Source organism: Sceloporus occidentalis, unplaced genomic scaffold (assembly GCF_023333645.1).
Source record: "Sceloporus occidentalis isolate IW3139 unplaced genomic scaffold, rSceOcc1.0.p SCAF_97, whole genome shotgun sequence".
In the NCBI taxonomy this organism is placed as follows: domain Eukaryota; kingdom Metazoa; phylum Chordata; class Lepidosauria; order Squamata; family Phrynosomatidae; genus Sceloporus; species Sceloporus occidentalis.
Window position 1 is genome coordinate 415,001 of NW_028317077.1, and position 19,523 is coordinate 434,523.

Sequence of the window (19,523 nt, forward strand, 5' to 3'; positions counted from 1 at the left end):
ATGCTAATCATAAACCGTCACTTAGTTTTGTTATTATTTTACGCTGTAATTGGAGAGTTTTTGGTAAGTAGAGAAAGTGAGACTAATGACATCACAACTCCCCCGAGAACGAGGGGTCCGATTGGAGACATCAATTATTTCCTATCCCCGAACGTTCTAACAGAGGGAAGGCGATTGGGAAGGAAAAGCGTTACCATCCCGGCAGGGCGGATTATTTCTCCGACGAGCTGTCCGTGTGAACGGGACCGGCCGCCGTCTCCCAGGTGTAAGCAGGACACCTGATTCCGGCGGAGCGGCTTCGCTCTCACGCGGCGGGAAAAGGAACAGCGGACAATGGCGGGTCTGTCCGAGCTCCGCGTTGAGTTTCACAACAACAGATTTTTACACAAATCTATTTCCCTGTAATCTTACCTGGTTACTCATGTTCAAAAGTTTGGGGTCACTTAAAAATGTCCGTGTTTTTAAAAGAAAAGCACATTTTCTCCAGTAAAATAGCATGAAATGGATCCGAAATCCAGCGCAGACGGGGTTAATGTTGTAAATGACTATTGAAGCTGGAATTTTTAATAGAATCTCTTCATAGGCATACAGAGGCCCTTTATCACTCCCATCACTCCCTGCCCTTATATTACTGACCCTTGGTCCATGATAATGGAACAGCCTCCCAGCAGAAGTGGTAGAGGCTAATATAGTGATGGGATCGGCATATGGCTCCTGAATCTAAGACCAACGACGGATTTAGGGTTGAGTCTTTGCAGCAGGAGAAACGGGCAGACTAGACGGGGGCCGAATGGGGCCGATCAGCCATCATAGGCTATATTTCTACGTAAAATACTTTACAAACCTTACCTGAAAGAAAGCTTCTCATCGTTGGGTTTAATGCACCGCACGTAATGCGGAGTGGTGGCATTCAACGTCTCCATCAGTAAGTGCAGAGAGTTGCGGAACTGGGGAAAAAACACAGTATTTAGATAAAAGCGGTAAATTAATAACAAAAAAAGCTCAGGTAATGATGCTGTGAAATGATTTATATATATATATATACACACATATATATATACCATATATAATATATATATCTAAATGCCAGGCTTAGATACCAGACCCTCCTAAACACTTCTTATCGCTAAATCATATAAATGTACAGATTTGTCCCTGTCTCTTGGCTCTTATATCATGGCCCACAATCAATATTATATATAATATACACATTACCATTCAAAAGTTTGGGGTCACTCATCTGTTTTCATGGAAAATAAGGATATTTCTGTCTGTAACATAATTACAAAAGGGTTTCTAACCATCAATTAGCCTTTTACACTTAAACTTGGATCAGCGAACACAACGTGCCATTGGAACACAGGAGTGATGGGAGTGATAAAGGGCCATTGGAAACCAGGAGTGATGGGAGTGATAAAGGGCCATTGGAAACCAGGAGTGATGGGAGTGATAAAGGGCCATTGGAACACAGGAGTGATGGGAGTGATAATGGACAAAAATGGCTTTTCTTTAAAAAACAAGGACATTTCAAAGTGACCCAAAACTTGTGAGCGGTAGGGTATACATAGTGAATAAACTATATTCATGAATATAACTACATAACTCACTGCACATCACTCAGCCAATCAAAAGGCAAATACATTTATATTCTATCCACCTTAATTTATAATTACATTGAGTTAAAAAAAAAATCTCTTTTCTTCGTATTTATTGCGGAGAATTTCCATGAAACGCGGCTTTGTACCTGATGTCCGACCGTTTTCTTATGCTCTTTATTGGCGCTCTTCAGGGCAGGTTTAGCCGGCCGGACGTTGACTTTTGATTTTCCGGCAGGGGTTGGCGGAACGGCGTCCTTGTCATCCTGAAACAAGTCGGCCACCAGCTGGTACTGAGCGAGAAAAGCGCGAGCGTGAATCTTTGTGCTGAAAGCAGCGTTGCTTTAATATTCTCACACTTAAAACCTTTCCAAAAGCTGTTGCAGAGATCAGATCCAGCCCGATATTCCGCGTCTGCGCGATTATCCTTTATACAAAAGCCGTGCGTTTTGCGGTGTAATTTCTTATGAATGAGACAATGTCTTAAAAACATACTTTAACGTTTTAACCATTGAGCAGATATAAACGCTCATCCGAACACCCGATCTCCAATCGCTCACTCTCCAGAGCGATGATATTCTTATACAGAAACGTCTGGGTTCAGATATTAACATATAGCTCTTCTGCATGGAATAATGTCTCTGCAGAAAATATTCCTACGGAATTTGATGGCGCTATATAAAACAATAAATAATGATAATAATATTCCACTGTCGTTAATGATAAGAGCTCTAAGAAAGGATCGCACTCAAGACACCACCTAGTGGCCAAATGAGGAATTACAACCTACCTTACTGGCCTTCAGTATATTAATTTGTTCTTCATACACCGTATCCCGGTTTTTCTCCAGGAACCCGTCGGACTGATACTCCACCTGCAGAACGTGAAAGAATTCAATCAGTCGTTGGTCTCGTCTTAGATTTAGGAGCCTAATCCCATGCATGTTTAAATCCCCTCTACCACTTCTGCTGGGAGGCTGTTCCACTTATCTAGAGGGGGGCTCTCAGTAAAGTAAAACTTTCTTACACTCTATGAAACCCTCTGACCCTCTAATTTTAGATTACGACCTCATATTGTAACGTTTCTCCTCCTTTGAAATAAACTTCCCTCCTGTACTTTGTTAAATCCCTTTAAGTGCTTCCCGCAGAGATTCAGAATGGATAGCAGATAAAGGGGGGCGCGTGGGAATCGTTACCGAGCAGGACGGGGGGAGATATTTCCCGCGGAACGCAGCGTTATCGATCCCTGCCTCCCCGCTAAACGCTCTCATTCTCCTGTGTGCTTCCGAAAGGTCAGACTGTTTGCCGCACTCCCCATTTAATGCTATTTTGTTACAAAGCGATGAAGTCTCCGCCGTGACCTTCTGCTTCTGAATCCCATCACACACTTCGCGTGGATCTCTCTTTAGGAACAACTACCATGACTGCCAGCCAACCCACTGACTGCCAACAACTACCATAACCGCCAGCGAGTTTTTAACTATAATGTATCATTACGGGCGATTGAAGTCATTCCGAGATTCCAAGTTCCTTAACGGCCCTGCGCCGGAGGGCCACGGCGGGAGATGTCGTTTATTAGAAGCCTTTGGCTGCGGAACGTCGATGGAGATGCTGCCCCGCAGAATTCCTATGAGTTGCTTATCTCTTAAGGACGCTCTTATATAAGGGGTTAAAGAATTAGAATGCGAGCCCCTAGGGCCAGCCTTGCAGCTGCAAGGGGAGTTAAACTGGTAGGGGGCACCGGCACAAACTGGCGCAGACTGGGAACGGGGCACTAATCCGAAACTGCAGGACTGAAGAACGTCTGGGGTCTCGAGAAACTACAGATAAACGGACCGATTTCTTTTTAATCACTCTCAGCCAGCACACAGGTTGTGGCAAGTAATCGACTCGGAGGAGATCCGCTCATGAATTCACTCGGGTTCCGCTCCGTGCTCACATCCGCAATCTCTTTACTTACTGATCGCTGTGTAACGGGGGGGCTCGCTGAAAAACGCCTATGGGACAGCTAGCTCGCGGACAGCACTCGGTGCTTTACCTGATCAGCAAAGTGCACGACGATGAACGAGACATTGGACATGCGCGGCTTCTTAAAGTGCTGGCAGCTTGTGTGTCTGTCATACAGCTTCTGGGCCCAGTTCTGGTCTGTACCCTTAGGCACCTAATCAGGAAATAATGGGTTAATGAAATCAAAATCCATATCCTGGAATCAGATATTTTGTAAACAAATTCCTGATTACCTGTTTTCAGCGAATGCATGATTATTCCTCCCCAGTAAGTTATATCTCCCCAACTACTAAGTTGCCTTTTTTTTTTGATTGGTTCAGGCTGCCTCGGTAAGGAGGGGGGGGGGCTGAACACCTAAACAGGACATTATTAGCAGACCCCAACTTCCGTATGTATACAGAGTCACTTTTTAGTAAATGAAAAGATAAGTTGAAGATATCCAGTTATCTATAGGTATATAGGGGGTATATGGCATATGTGGGGGCAGAGTGGCATATCTGGGGGTATAAGGCATATCTGGGGGGGCAGATGTGCATAACTGGGGGCAGGTTGGCAAATAAAAGAAAATAAAAAATATATTTTTTCTCAATCATAGCTTTTATTAAATATGAAAAAATAGTTTACATGTGAAATAATATTCACTAATAAAACTTTTGTCTTATAGGGTAGTCTTATATTCAGGCTTTCTCTTGTGTTATTACTGAACTAGCCGTGACAAGCTGTTAGAAATCATTACGATGCCCCTAACAGGCACCCTGAAATTCAGAAAAGACCAAGCTAAGTCATAGATGAGTGACAGCTGCCTTAGATATTACCCCCCCCCATTATACTCACCTTGCACTCCTCATCTAGAAGGTCCAGGATTCCAAGCTTGGCCTCTATGAGGTCGATACACGGCTGATTGTCATAGAAATCAATCAAGGTCCAAGGAATTTGCTCTTTCATGTATTCCTCTTGTTCCAGCTTAAAAACGTGCTGCAATTAAAAAACGATATGTTGCGGCTCAGCGACAGAAACCAAGATTTCATTAAAGTTTTTTTCAACCAGTCCAAGTTTCTGCCCCATAATATAATATTTTCAGGCAGCTGCATATCAGCCATTTGTATGATTCTCGCTCTGTTAGCTGACCCCCGATCTACTAAACCCCCCGACTCCTTATCATACTGCCTGTGGGGAACAATAGAAGGACTTGGACTTAATCACCCAGCCTGACTCTCAGATTAATACAAGTCTATGGAGGAGCGGACTTCATTAGCATTGCCATAAAGCATCTGCTCAGTGTGGTGTTTGAGTCAGGAAAGTTTTGTCTGTTGGAACAGGACCTTTTAATAAATACTCGGCTGTCCTGTAACGCTGCCTGGTAGACGCTCAGGATTTTTGGGCAAAGATCACACAATATTCCCTCTTTCTAGAATAAAACGCAGGAGAACGGAAACGCTTACCGAATTAAACTGCTGCTGTAGTTTTTCGTTGGCGTAGTTGATACAGAACTGTTCAAAGCTGTTTATTTCAAACGTTTCAAACCTGCGCGGTCAGAACACAGACAGATTGCACTCATTAGATCTCATTTTTTTCCGCGTCCCGTTTGTATGATTACGACATAGCTAGTAGATTCACCTCCGCTATTAATGTCCCCGAGACGATTAATAAATACTTACTCCATTATAAGACGACCCCGAGCGCTGGATATTATTGAAGAAAAAAAAGAAGAAAAGGCTTGAATATAAGACGACCTTACGGGGGAAAAATATAAACCCGCTTTAATCATTACAACACCTAACACACTCATTCACTGACACTCGCTTACACCCCGACACTCGCTCACACGCGCTTACACCCTGACACTCGCTCACACCCTGACACTCGCTCACACGCGCTTACACCCCGACACTCGCTCACACGCGCTTACACCCCGACACTCGCTCATACGCGCTTACACCCTGACATGCGCTCATACGCGCTTACACCCTGACATGCGCTCATACGCGCTTACACCCTGACATGCGCTCATACGCGCTTACACCCTGACATGCGCTCATACGCGCTTACACCCTGACATGCGCTCATACGCGCTTACACCCTGACATGCGCTCATATGCGCTTACACCCTGACATGTGCTCATACGCGCTTACACTCTAACACTCACTTACACGTGCTTACACCGTGACACTCGCTCACACGCGCTTACACCCTGACACTCGCGCACACCCTGACACTCGCTCATACGCGCTCACACCTTGACATGCGCTCATACGCGCTTACACTCTGACACCCGCTTACACCCTGACATGCGCTCATACGCACTTACACCCTAACACTCTAACACTCACTTACTCTAACTAACTCTTACACGCGCTTACACCCTGACATTCGCTTACACCCTGACATGCGCTCACACCCTGACACTCGCTCACACCCTGACACTCGCTCACACGCGCTTACACCCCGACACTCGCTCACACGCGGTTACACCCTGACACTCGCTCATACACACATTTATGTATCATAGTGAGGGGGTAGGACTGAAAAGAGCTCCTGCTGAAACCAATGGCAGCATTTTTTATGCGTGCGCATGGGGGTCTGAACAGACCCCTACTCAAAGCGTTGCCCAAGCCCTTGTGACTGGTGGGAGTACCATACCCTCGTTTCGCAATTCACATTAAGTCTCTAGTACACAGTGCATGTTGCACGCAAACGTTACACCGTGTTACACTTACACCACTAATAATCCTTTACTTTACTTAATTACAGAGACGGACGTTACGGTCGAGCAGAAGGGGGAGAGGTTAATACGGGTGAGAATTATAAGCCGGCGTCGGGCAGGCATAAGGTTCTTCGGGATAAAAGATGAAGCCAAAGACCACGTAAGGTTTGAGATCTCACAGAAGTAAGAAAAATGGACAGATCAGAAGTTTTGATTATATCTTTAGATTTGCAGCGTTTACAGAAAAATGTGTTATTTGTTTTCCATGTTTTGTCGATCCAATAATCACGGGTCCCTCCTAATCAGTTAACGCATCATATGCACTTTAATAAGTGCATGATGTCAACGGGAACGCCTGCTGCTTTAAGCTTCCGAAACCGGGGCGTGAACCGGGGGCGGTGTATAGGACATTAATCCATCCGTTTGTATAATTAAATAACTTAATAAAATAAAGCGGAGAATAGAGGGAAAAAAAAAATCAAAACAATGGAGGAGCCAATAAAAAAAAATAAAAATCTAAAACATCCCAAATCCCGAAGAGCGTTCCGTCGGCTTTACCAGCGTTCCTGGTCCTGCTAACGTCAGAGGACTTCGCCGGGAGCGGTTCTGAGCCGTTAAAACAGAGACGCTTACGGACAATCTTTTGTGAAAGTGGATATTTAATGCTTTATTTGTAGAATTCATATATTTATTGATTTTATTTTCTTATGTTTGTGTGCCACTTTCACCTTTTAACTGGATGAGAATCCCTTCTGAACTGGATGAGAGCCAACCGCTCTTCCTATGTGGGGATTGAATGCAGTAACATCATTGCACCACAAGGGGGCGCAACCTTATACGAAGCCAAGAGTCCCTCTATTTATTATATAAAATGAACAATTACCACACCATTCCTTTTTCTTTTCTTGTTTTATTTGTTTACGTACCCAACTATTGGAAGATGCTGTATAACTGCGTATCCGAGGGAAGTATATTTATTTTCTGTGCGCGATTTTTATTCACTATGTTCATTTGTCTTTGCAGCACATAACTTTGTGGTGTGGGAATTAATATAAACCCAGACGCATCCATTATTTTTACACTTATAAAACATCCATACATCTCTGCTAATATACAAGGAAATAGGTAATAAAATCACCAACTTGCCGCATGCTTCGACTACCTACTGATACCAGCTTGGGAAATACTTATGTGGACAAAAGTGTTGGGACGCACCTCTAAATTATTGAATTTAGGTGTTTCAATCGGACCCATTGCCACAGGTGAATAAAATCAAGCACAGAGCCCCGCTTTCTCAGGTTATGGGCCCCTTACTTCCAGTGAAGGGAAATCTTAATCCTTCAGACATTTTGGACAATGCTCTGCTTTAGGGGAACAGTTTGGGGAAGACCCTTTTCTATTCCCTCGTTTTCGCCTGGTATGTCCCTATCCTGCCTGTCTCCATATCCTGCTGATTTCAAAGGGTTAACTTTGGTGCAATTGTAAAGCATCTGCACCCCATGTGCAATCACTTTATCTGACCGTGAGGCGGCCCTATCAATTCCTAGGCCTCACTCGGAGACGAGCTTGCTCGGGATTGTAGCTGCCGTGGCCTCATCAGAAGTGAACAGAATTACACCGGAGGGAAACTGCAGGGACTGCGACACCATCTCCCCGTCCAAGCAACACCCGTCGTCCTAATCAACCCATCTGAGCGACCGACAACCTCTACAGATCATCCGGACCCCGGCGGACTCATCTCCATCCCAGCCGTCCTCTCCTACTGCTTCACGTCCCCCTAAACCACTCACTAGATTGTAAGCTCACAAGAGCAGCGCCCTCTTCTTCTTTTGTACCAGTTTGTTATTGTGCGTGATTTTAAATTATCCCACCGATTGTAACAGCGCTACGGAATCTGCTGGCGCCATAAAAATAATGTCATGTAATGACTGTGTCCATAAAGACTTGGTTGGATGAGTTTGGGGTGGAAGAACTTGGCCGGCAGGCCGCACAGAGCCCCGACCTCCACCCCATCCAACACCTTTGGGATGAACTGGAATGGAGATTCTGAGTCGGGCGTCTCGTCCAACGTCAGTGCCTGACCTCACAAACGCTCTACTGGATGGATGGGCAAAAATTCCCGTATCTCCCCAAAATCTTGTGTAAAGCCTTCCCAGGCTGGAAGCTGTAAAAGGGAGGACCAACTTCATATTAATGTCTATGTATTTAGAATGTGATGTCATCAAAGTCCCTGTTGGTGTAACGGTCAGGCGTCCCAATACTTTTGTCCTATCTGCAGGCATATCGAAGGCAGCTAGCTAACTAATCCCAGCGATTAATAAAACAAAACCCCCTCCCCAACAGAGAAATTTATAGAGAGCGGTAATATTAAAAGATCAGTTATATTAACGTTCCTCATTACCAAAAAGTTTTACACAGCTCTTACGAGCCCAGGTAATTAGCCAGAAGCTGCCGTTAGCGGCAACGATACTAATTGTCTATTTATACCACCGACAGAAAAAAAAATCGTGCGCTCGTCAGCAATTAGGAAAGTGCAGAGGCTACATCTCTCCGCAGCAGCTAAATCTCAAAGGAGTCACGGCGAGTTACCTCCTTCTGATTAACCAAAAATACAGAAAAGAACACCCATCCATTCACAGCCAAACTCCAGAGGGTGACATCATAACGCATTAAGCAGACTTGACCCCAAATAACGTTATTCCATCATTTCAAGAGATATTTGCCGGAATGCACCTGATTGGTCGACCATAACAACAAATCGGAGTGGTTTAATGTTCTGTTATGATGTTGAACATTCTAAGAAGACAATGTACTATAGATAGAGAGTAACCAATAGGGAGCACTCACGCTGCGAATAAGTGTCAGCTCCTACGACCCTCCATCAGCCTTTGGCAGGAAAATACATGATGAGCGTTGTATGAAGAAAAAAAAAAAGCCCCACATACCGTACAGAAAACTGCAACCCAATATCCCGTAACCCTGTGCTATACCTCCCGAGTGTCCCTATATGTGAAGGAGTAGCGCAGATGTAGCAGCTGCTTAGGGCCCCCATTGGTCTAAGAGACCCCCTTTAGATGATGTGGGAGGTGAGGGACGCGGCAGGAAAATAGATACAAATAAAAATGGGTAAATAAAATGTTAAACTTTTTATGCTTACAAAAAGATAGGTCAGAAACATTGTGGCCTGGGTCGTCTGGGTCTGCAGGTTCAATTGGGGGACAGTACCTCGCCCTCATAACAGGTAGCCAATCGCCCTATTGGGCAACGAGGTTCCCTGTAGCGTCACTGCTCAATGGGCCGGTTAATAGGGATATCGCTGACCTCCCCAACTGGCCCATTAACACCATGGGCTGTGCTGAGCGGATCCCGTGCTCCATTAGTTTCCTTCCGTGCAGCGTCACACGTCCTTAAAAAGCGGAGTGCCGGGATATGACATCATATTCCGACGCCCAGCGGTAAGAACAGCGGCGCGGAGGGGGCTGTTGGTGAAACTACCTTGGGATAGGCCTAGAGGAGCGCTGAAGGTAATTACGCCACCAATCACATAAAATGTTTCCGTAAACCCCCGCCCAAGCCCCACCTCTAAACACACCCCTAAAAAAAAAATATCACTCCTTTGGAACAGGTATAATAGGATTAAGAAGGAAATGGAATGTGAGCTTTTCTCGGTTTGCAAACTTTACATTTTTCAGGGTTTTTTGGCACATAAGTCAACTCCTACCCGTAGATGTCCAGGACTCCGATAAACGAGTGCTGCTTGCTGGTGGTATGCAGAGCTTTGTTGATATGCTGCACAATCCAGTTAAATAACTGGGCGTAGATGTGCTTGGCCAAGGCGTTTTTTGCGTTGACGGCCTGCTGGGCGGACATGGTCTTCACGTACGTCTCCGACGTGGTGACCAGCTTCCTGTGGCAAAGCCAGTGCTCCATCTGGTCGTGCTCCAGCCCCAGCAACGTGCAGAAATGGTTAAGATGCTCATCCCCTTTCTACAAAAGAAAAAGCGAAATTAAGTAACACACAGTGAACAGACATGGCGAAGAAGCAGATAAGGGGTTAGGAAGGAGGTTTTCTTTTTGATGCGCAAAATCGCTTTAATGTGGGTTTTTAAGTCTTCTTCTGGACCAGCAGTAAGTTTGAACATCATGGACTGATACAACGGCAATGATACAATAGTCTTTTGACCTTAAACTGGCGCGTTTCTACCCAAAACTCAAGATCTGCAAATGAATGGAGGATTCTCAGGGTCTAATAGGAGGTGAAGATCCTTCATTTACAGGTCAGGGGATCCGTTAAATACGTATGGATTCCATATGGCCGTCCTAAACGGCAAGTTAATACATGAGATCCTCTTAAGGGTTTTTAACCCCTTAATGACAAAGCCTGTACATGTACGGGCTCAAAATGCATTGAGATTTCAATGGGTTTAGGGGCCGCCCATTGTCCTTAAGGGGTTAAAGATCTAATATGCCCAACAGGGTCAGCTCATTAGGTAAGTTCTAAAGTCGTTCTGGTGGTCTTACTTAGCTTTAATCCGCTGATACTCCAGCCTTGCTCTTTTTGGTTAAACTAAATCATATATGGAATTATGCTTCTGATAGATTGTAAGCTCCCAAGATCAGGACCATCTTCTCTTCTTGTTCTTAGCTTGTGTCAATTTTATATATTATCCATTTTAACATTCCTGTTGTTTTTCAACCCCCCCCTTTAGCGTTCCATAAAATCAAGTTTAATTCAATGTATTTCAATCTCATTTTTACCCAGGGGTGAAAAAAAATAGTAATTATTTCACACAGATGGAGTTTATTGTTAAATAAACCTACAGTGTTTACCGAAAGCTGAACGTAAAAATGAACAGTCAGCACATTTTGCTTTGATTAATGAGGATTCTCCACAATTTTCATTACAGCGTTTAGCGCATAGTTTTTTTTTCCTCTACATCGCGTACAATGGGTTGTATAAAGCCATTAAAACATATACTGTAAAAGCTAAAATATCCCCATTCATCCTTCTAGTAAGATCTCAGGCACCCAGGACTCCGCTCGTACATTAAATTCTTGTTTATCATCATAAATCTGGAACTTTCAATTATTTTTTTTCCATTAACTAAACAGTATGTTCGTAAAGTTGCCTTTACTCCAAAATGAAATATATTGTGAGATGGTGATTAATAACCGCTCCGAAATCTGTCATTCAGACTGTAAAACAGCCAAGGTATGTATACCCTTCTGTTCAAAAGTTCGGGGTCATTTAGAAATGTCCTTGATTTTGAAATAAAATCTAATTTTGTCCATTAAAATAACATGAAATGGATCAGAAATCCAGCGCAGACGGGGTTAATGCTGTAAATGACTATTGTAAGCTGGAAACGGCTGATTTTTAATGGAATCTCTTTATAAGCTTACAGAGGCCCGTTATCACTCCCATCACTCCTGTGTTCCAATGGCCCTTTATCACTCCCATCACTCCTGTGTTCCAATGGCCCTTTATCACTCCCATCACTCCTGTGTTCCAGTGGCCCTTTATCACTCCAATCACTCCTGTGTTCCAATGGCCCTTTATCACTCCCATCACTCCTGTGTTCCAGTGGCCCTTTATGACTCCCATCACTCCTGTGTTCCAGTGGCCCTTTATCAGTCCCATCACTCCTGTGTTCCAATGGCCCTTTATCACTCCCATCACTCCTGTGTTCCAGTGGCCCTTTATCACTCCCATCACTCCTGTGTTCCAACGTCCCTTTATCACTCCCATCACTCCTGTGTTGCAATGGCCCTTTATCACTCCCATCACTCCTGTGTTCCAATGGCCCTTTATCACTCCCATCACTCCTGTGTTCCAATGGCCCTTTATCACTCCCATCACTCCTGTGTTCCAGTGGCTTTTTATGACTCCCATCACTCCTGTGTTCCAGTGGCCATTTATCACTCCCATCACTCCTGTGTTCCAGTGGCCCTTTATCACTCCCATCACTCCTGTGTTCCAATGGCCCTTTATCACTCCCATCACTCCTGTGTTCCAGTGGCCCTTTATCACTCCCATCACTCCTGTGTTCCAATGGCCCTTTATCACTCCCATCACTCCTGTGTTCCAGTGGCCCTTTATGACTCCCATCACTCCTGTGTTCCAGTGGCCCTTTATCAGTCCCATCACTCCTGTGTTCCAATGGCCCTTTATCACTCCCATCACTCCTGTGTTCCAGTGGCCCTTTATCACTCCCATCACTCCAGTGTTCCAATGTCCCTTTATCACTCCCATCACTCCTGTGTTGCAATGGCCCTTTATCACTCCCATCACTCCTGTGTTGCAATGGCCCTTTATCACTCCCATCACTCCTGTGTTGCAATGGCCCTTTATCACTCCAATCACTCCTGTGTTCCAGTGGCCATTTATCACTCCCATCACTCCTGTGTTCCAATGGCCCTTTATCACTCCAATCACTCCTGTGTTCCAATGGCCCTTTACCACTCCCATCACTCCTGTGTTCCAATGGCATGTTGTGTTTGCTGATCTGAAAAGGCTAATTGATTGTCAGAAAACCCTTTTTCTAATTATGTTATAGTGAGAAACCCCAAACTTTTGAACAACACATTCATAAATGTCTAATAGCTGACCTGGGAATGATCTGACCCTGGGGCTTTCTCAGCAATAACCCTTAGGCAGACCATAACCACGATCCTATTGTATTGACGTACTTATAGTGGCAACCAAGCTGCTCTAACAATGGCCCCTGAAAAGCATGACTTGAAATGAAGCACCTGTTTTCAAGCAGGGATTTCAGCTGTGATATAGCAGTGGAAAAAAGCCTCAAACGGTTGCTCAGATATCACTGAATCAGAGCAGAATACGGAATATTTAATTTATCCATACGACTCGTGCGCTATCCCAGGGGAAAGCGAACGCCATTTGGAAGTTCTAAACTTTTAATGCATCATTTAATTAAAATAAATAAAACTTTGAAATTACCGGTAAGCTGCTGGACTCCCCTTCTCTTTCCGACTGGATCGGTACATTTCCAAGATGAAGGATCGAAGCGATGATCTTAAAAATACTCATCTGATGAGACTCTTTGACCCCTGCCAAACACAGACGCTTTTTATTTCACTACAGAGACACTAATTCAAAAGGAATATTTGGCCTTTTTTAATACGTATACGGTAATATTTTTATAAAAGCCATTTGGGGTAAAATTCTCTGAAATAAACAAAAACAGTAGTTTCTCAATAATACCTTATGTTTTAATAATAAAATCGCTATAAATTATAAGAGGAGAGCAAAACGTTTTCGACAAATGAAGTGTAAATGAATTGATTATTGTGATTTAGAATTATTTGAAAAAAAGAAAAAACGGGAATTTTTTTTTTTTTAAATAACAGAACTCGTTTTATAACATTTTAAAGAAACCACGAAAGTCACTTATTTTCTTTTTTTCCAAGTAATTAATAATTATTTTTATTTATCGTTTTATATAGCGCCATCATATTCCGCAGCCTTAATCACACTTAATCACAATAATAATTTCATTAACCCTTTATACACATAATTTAAATAGTTTTTGTGCTTCCCTCAATATTTCTATGATTTCCCCCCCCCCCAATTGTGAATAAAGGGTATTATCACATCTTGAGCGAGCAGCAGTTTTTATTTATAAGATTAGGTGTCATCAGCCAAGGGCCACAATCTGTAAGCATGGAAGTCATGCGCACAAAACGTGTCTCTCGCCTCGGCTGCCGCTTCATCGTAAAAAAAAAAGCATTTATTTAGCAATTGGCCTGCCCCACGGACATAAAAGCACATGGCGTGTGTTTCAGTATTAACTGTTTGCGCTGCTATTTTATATTAGGTAAAGGCACCGGGGCCAGTCTTAGCACCTGGATATCCCGCTAGGGTACCAAGCAGTGGTAGATCAGTGGAACAGCCTACCAGAAGGAATGGTAGAGGCTAATAAAGGGAATTTTAACATACATGGGATAGGCATATGAATCTAAGACGACACTTTCCTTGGAACCGAGATCGCCCTATTAGGACCCAAATCCCTGTGTACCCTTTTCCTCCCAATGCCCCCTTTTTTGTAAGAGCTCAGATTGTTTGCCGGGTATGAAGGTATCGCAGGGTTCTATAGCCCTAAAAGTCACAATATTGTTGAGATAAAACCGTGGGGCAAAGCTAAAAGTTTATACATGAAATTGTGTTAACACACTACAATTCTGTAAAAAAAACATGATTTTATCGTAAATGGGAAATACAGAAATGGGGGAAACTTCTTGCCCGAGGAGTCATTTGGGTTCCGACCGTCCCTGAATGGCATTTATAAATTTACCGATCTGTGCCACAATAACCTCATATACGATTTTTTTTTCCCAGTAGTTTAATTATTGCAACTCAGTTGAATCCTCGCGTCTCTTTAATACTCTCAAGAGCCTCCAAGGAAGGCTTTGCGTCGGAACCTCGCCGGCTTTGCGTTGGAACCTCGCCGGCTTTGCGTCGGAACCTCGCCGGCTTTGCGTTGGAACCTCGCCGGCTTTGAGTTAGGCTGGTTCCGTTGTTACAGTGAAACGCCGTGGCTGACACATCACGTCTCAGAGCACAAATCGTTCTGACAAAGCGTTATGGAGAGCCAGTCCTTACCCAGAAGTGTGAAAGCTTGCCTCGTTTTCTCAAAGTCGTCTGCGTCATCAACCCCGTCGATGGTTGTCTCACCCCCTTGGCAGGTGTAAAAAAAATCTTCCGCTTGGGCTACAAAGAGGACGGAGAGATACAATTAAACACCACACCAGCAGATTGTTCCGACAGAGACAAAAGGGTGTAAAAAAAGATTCCAAATCAAATAATTTTCCTACAACAACAATAGAGAAACATGACCTAGGGGGTTAGGAGCCTCTACAACCTATCCTTGACCCCATTCTTCTCAGCAAGACATAACCATGGGATAGGAACCCATTAATCCAAAATCCTTATCTATAATTATAAGTCCTCTTCAATACTTTTGACAATTACTAAGATGACTACATAGGATTCTTTTTCCAGGAGCCAGGGAGATGGGACAGTAGGGACATTTTGACCACAGCAGGTTCTGTAGGATCTCACCAAGGATGGAAATGCCACCGCTTGCGAGACTTGTCCAGCCACATTCTCTCTTGGTTAACGGTACGTGGGCTGTAAGGTGTATTAATGAAGCTTTGAGAAGGGCCAACCCTGGTTTCTCCAGCATGGAGCATCGAGCAGGCCATCGGTAAAGCATATATAATACCGTGACATGTGAATATAAGAAAACAGCCGTGAGAATACATTGGGACCCTCAAGGTTCTACCTAGCACTCAGGGACTTGGGGTAGATGGCCAGATTCTCAGGGCCCCCTCCGTCTGCAGCTGACTCCATATTCTATTCTGCTTTAATGATATCTCAACATTGTACTTCATGCTTTTCTCAATGTTGTATCAAAACTAAGATCCCTGCTTGAATACAGGTGACTTCACTTTAAACATCATTGCCTCCTGACATATCATGGGATCCACAAGGGCCATTATCATTCATGTGTGACTAAATCCAAAACTTTGTAGGAAGAAGGCAATTTTAGCAAAAATGACAAAGGCAACCAAAGGATAGAGTGACTATCAGTGTAGTAATGGCGACAACGATAACTTAAACTTTTACTCCGACAGCTGAACAGTATCTCATAATTACCGGCTTTCACTAAGTTTCTTTAAATGCTTTTTTTTTTGGGACGTACCTGAATATTGTAAAAACATTACTTTGCTATTTATAATATGATGCACACTTACATTATCTTAACAACAGCTTAACAAACAAAAAATCGTTGTGTTTTCAGGGGACGGGTAGAGACGGAATACAACCGGGCTGCCCGACAGCTTCTTGCTCGGAATTTTAATTTGTATTTACTGCTTTATTTATTAAAGCAAGTGGAAGGCAGTGGCTCGGGAGGAGTGTGAAGGTCGATTCGCATCCTCAAAGAAACAAGGCTCTATTGGAGCCAAATTCCTTGACATGTGCAGCAAAAAGTACAGACTCTTCTTATGTTTTTTTTCCCGCCAATATGTCTTTGATCGCAGCCTTTGGCTTTAATAATTAAAGTCTGTCCCCCTTTTTTTAGGAGGCGCTCCAGAAGAACAAGCTCCCACGAGACCCAAAATAAATCTTGCTACATATAATCAAACAGCAGGTAGGTTATTTAATTTTCTGTGAATTTCAAACTAAACTTTTTTATATTTATATTTTTCTCTTTCTTAGCTTAGTCCTATCATGATTTTTTTGGGCAGATCAACCAGCAGCTCCCTGGTTCTTCCCTCTACCTCAGTTTTCCGCCTGAAGAGCCACAATGGGCTGAAATGGCACGGTCTCGTTACAGGGGGGGGATATCTGACTAATTGGCTTCGGTATGCCAGAACATTTCTCAAAACTGGGGTAACAGGTGTGCGTCTCCTTGGTTCTCTGCCAACACTCGCTGTTCTGTTCTGGAAGAAGGCCAGTAAAGCCTTGGGGTTCTAAAGCTTTGCTGAAGGCCAGGGAAGATCAGAGCCTTCTGCTGGCCTTCTGGCTCGAGAGGAACCGATATTTATTTTGTCCACCCTTCAAGTGGACCCAAAGACCATGCTTGAAGGTCTTTTGGCCCAAGCTGGGTGAAAAAGAAGTCTGGCACAAAGTAAATAAATAAAACAATGATGTGAACTCTTAAGTCCCATGACCTTCCGCAAGCTCTGGATCATAGGAGATATAGTTAAACAATTGGTACCCTTCAGCCTTGCTTTATTCTGCTATGAAGAGATAACAGAACATCAGCTTTAGAACTATTATTGATGGCATAACCCTGGATATTCTGATTCAATTATCTCCACACACAGTTCTGAGACATAATTATTCATAATGACATTTTAATGGATTTTAGTGATTTTTTTTTTTTTTTAAAGCAAATTTATTGCCTGCAGGAGCTCAGATATAAAATAATCACTTACTTAGTGACAAGTCGGAGAACTCGGGCAAATTGGAAGACGCGCAAAGCTGGTAGAAAATATGGTAGTTCCGCTCATCCTCCGCCTGTAACAGAAAGGTTGGTTAGTGGCCATGTATACACATTACATACTGCGTGTATGAAACACACACGTATGTAAGATACATATGTACAGAGATATTTCAGTGTTAGCTCTGTATGTGGGGAGCTTGGTCATATAGTTGGATGAAAAAAAGCTTAGACTGGATCCTATTCAACCTTTGAAAGCCAATATTTATGTTGAGGGTGAAAAAATAAATTTTTATACAATATTGTCCCCAGAAGATAAAAAAAAATCATCGTCGCTCCAACGGCAGACTTCCCAGCCACAAGGGCAGCCTAGAACCGAAAAGCCGGGCAAATTTCTTCTACACAAAGGAAACGACCCCAGACATATGTTTCAGCCTCCATGGCCCTCGCAAGTTGGGTCTGGTCTCCTTTTTTAAATGGTATTCCACCCTTCAAGGATCTCTTGGGGTCCAATTGGGTGGGAACGTGCAGACGTGGACCTCCTTGTTCTCTTGTGCCTAGATCGATAGCAACCGGACTCCCATTGATGAAGCCCATAAAGGCCGAGATGTTAGTTAGTTCCCTTGTGCAGGGGGGATTTGCCTCAGATTTCACCTCTGAACTGCCCTTGTGGCAGAATCAGACCAATATATCGACGGAGATTTCTCCTTAGTAATGTCAGAACTTGTTGAGATGCCCGTGCGAGGAGGACGCAGCGTAGGTCAGAGCAATAAGCGGCTGCCCTTCCTCCACGAGTTAACCTCAAACTTTCTTCATATGTAAACAGTCTTTAGTGGTGGCAACAAACTGTACATACAGGTACTCCAAGTTATTAACAACGGGACAAAGCGACTGCCTTCTCTAAAGCATTTTAGACTCACACGGCTGTTATGATAACCCACAGCTTTTAACGAGGCGGCCTGGCTCCTTAAGCGTCTTTTATGCAGGTAATGAATCTGGAAATGCAATTTGTCTTCTATTACGTGCAGATTATTTAGGAACAACGTTTAACGTTGATATAACAATATAATGTTTAACTTTTTTTCTTGCTTTAGTGTCGTCTTTTACCACCTCAAAAAGTGGCTTAAAACTTTTTTTGGCCAATCTTCCCTAAGAAGTGTCTGTGTTTAGGCTGATATGAATGGGTTAAAATACGAATATAACAAAATAATCACACTTTTCCTTAATAGGAAGGGCAGGCGGCGCATGAAATAAAAACTACAAAAAACTAAAATACTTTTTTTCACTGTTATTTTATATACATACATTCCTTACACTGCTGTCTTTATATAGTACAGGGGCGTCCAACCTGCGGCCCTCCGCATCTCCCATCCTCCTCAGCCAGCCCCTCAGCTGAAAGAGCATTATGGGAGATGTAGTCCTGTAGCAGCTGGAGGGACGCAGGTTGGACGCCCCTGATATAGTAGATTTCCTCGTACATATGCGTTCCTAAAAACTCTCCAGGTCTGGCCTGGAGTCTCCAAGGAAAGCCCTGTTCCCCAGGTCTGCAGGTTAGTTTCTCTGGGCAAGGGAGGGATGTTGCCACGCCCATTCCCCGACCATGTTCTGCCCATTATAAATACTCCACGCCTACTTCCTTCCCACTAAGGGCTAAACCCGCCCCTGCGAAGCCCCCTGAAGAGGAAGAGTTCACAGGTATGTACACAATTCCGGATCTTTCAGCACAGTCACTAAATATACTAACCTGGAACACAACACGTGACTTCTCCAGCAGATACGTCCTCATGTTGGCACCAATAATGTGGTATCGTTTGTCGAAGCCAATCTGGATGTATTTCCCAAAACGACTACTGTTATCATTCCGGGTGGTTTTGGCATTTCCAATAGCCTGAAGGACAAAAAAATAACTTGGAATAAGTACGTCCCGGACTATAAACCCTGTATCGAGATTCCCATTACACACCGTCCCACGACACCTTTCTAGGTCACAATGTTAGTAGTGAAAACACCCTAACTCCAATGGGAGAGACACTAAAAGTATACAGCGCCAACCCAAATTATAATTAAAAAGTCAGTTTAAGCATCAGCAAAGGGTACCTCATCAGAGAGGTAACATATAAAACGTGGACAAAATCAGTATACTGTTCAATTTACACAAAAAGTCATTAAAATACAAAAAATAGTCAATAGTTTATTTGTGCACGCGATCCTTACATATCAAACGCTAAACATACACGCATGTATGAT

At 43.5% G+C, this 19,523-nt stretch overlaps 1 protein-coding gene across 2 annotated transcripts in view; it reads right to left on the reverse strand.

Annotated features, from left to right (window-relative positions):
• The window catches only part of LOC149284203 (unconventional myosin-Vb-like), a 65,568-nt gene that overhangs the window by 30,693 nt on the left and 15,352 nt on the right, over nucleotides 1-19,523 (reverse strand). For both annotated transcript variants that reach the window (XM_089497048.1, XM_089497047.1), the window contains exons 5-15: nucleotides 19,021-19,164; nucleotides 17,272-17,353; nucleotides 14,930-15,037; nucleotides 13,268-13,377; nucleotides 10,028-10,293; nucleotides 5,044-5,125; nucleotides 4,436-4,576; nucleotides 3,633-3,755; nucleotides 2,386-2,469; nucleotides 1,745-1,888; nucleotides 850-947 (exon numbers count right to left, since the gene is read on the reverse strand). In XM_089497048.1, coding sequence (XP_089353174.1) covers nucleotides 850-947; nucleotides 1,745-1,888; nucleotides 2,386-2,469; nucleotides 3,633-3,755; nucleotides 4,436-4,576; nucleotides 5,044-5,125; nucleotides 10,028-10,293; nucleotides 13,268-13,377; nucleotides 14,930-15,037; nucleotides 17,272-17,353; nucleotides 19,021-19,164 — 1,382 coding nt within the window. The remainder of the gene's footprint in view (nucleotides 1-849; nucleotides 948-1,744; nucleotides 1,889-2,385; nucleotides 2,470-3,632; nucleotides 3,756-4,435; nucleotides 4,577-5,043; nucleotides 5,126-10,027; nucleotides 10,294-13,267; nucleotides 13,378-14,929; nucleotides 15,038-17,271; nucleotides 17,354-19,020; nucleotides 19,165-19,523) is intronic.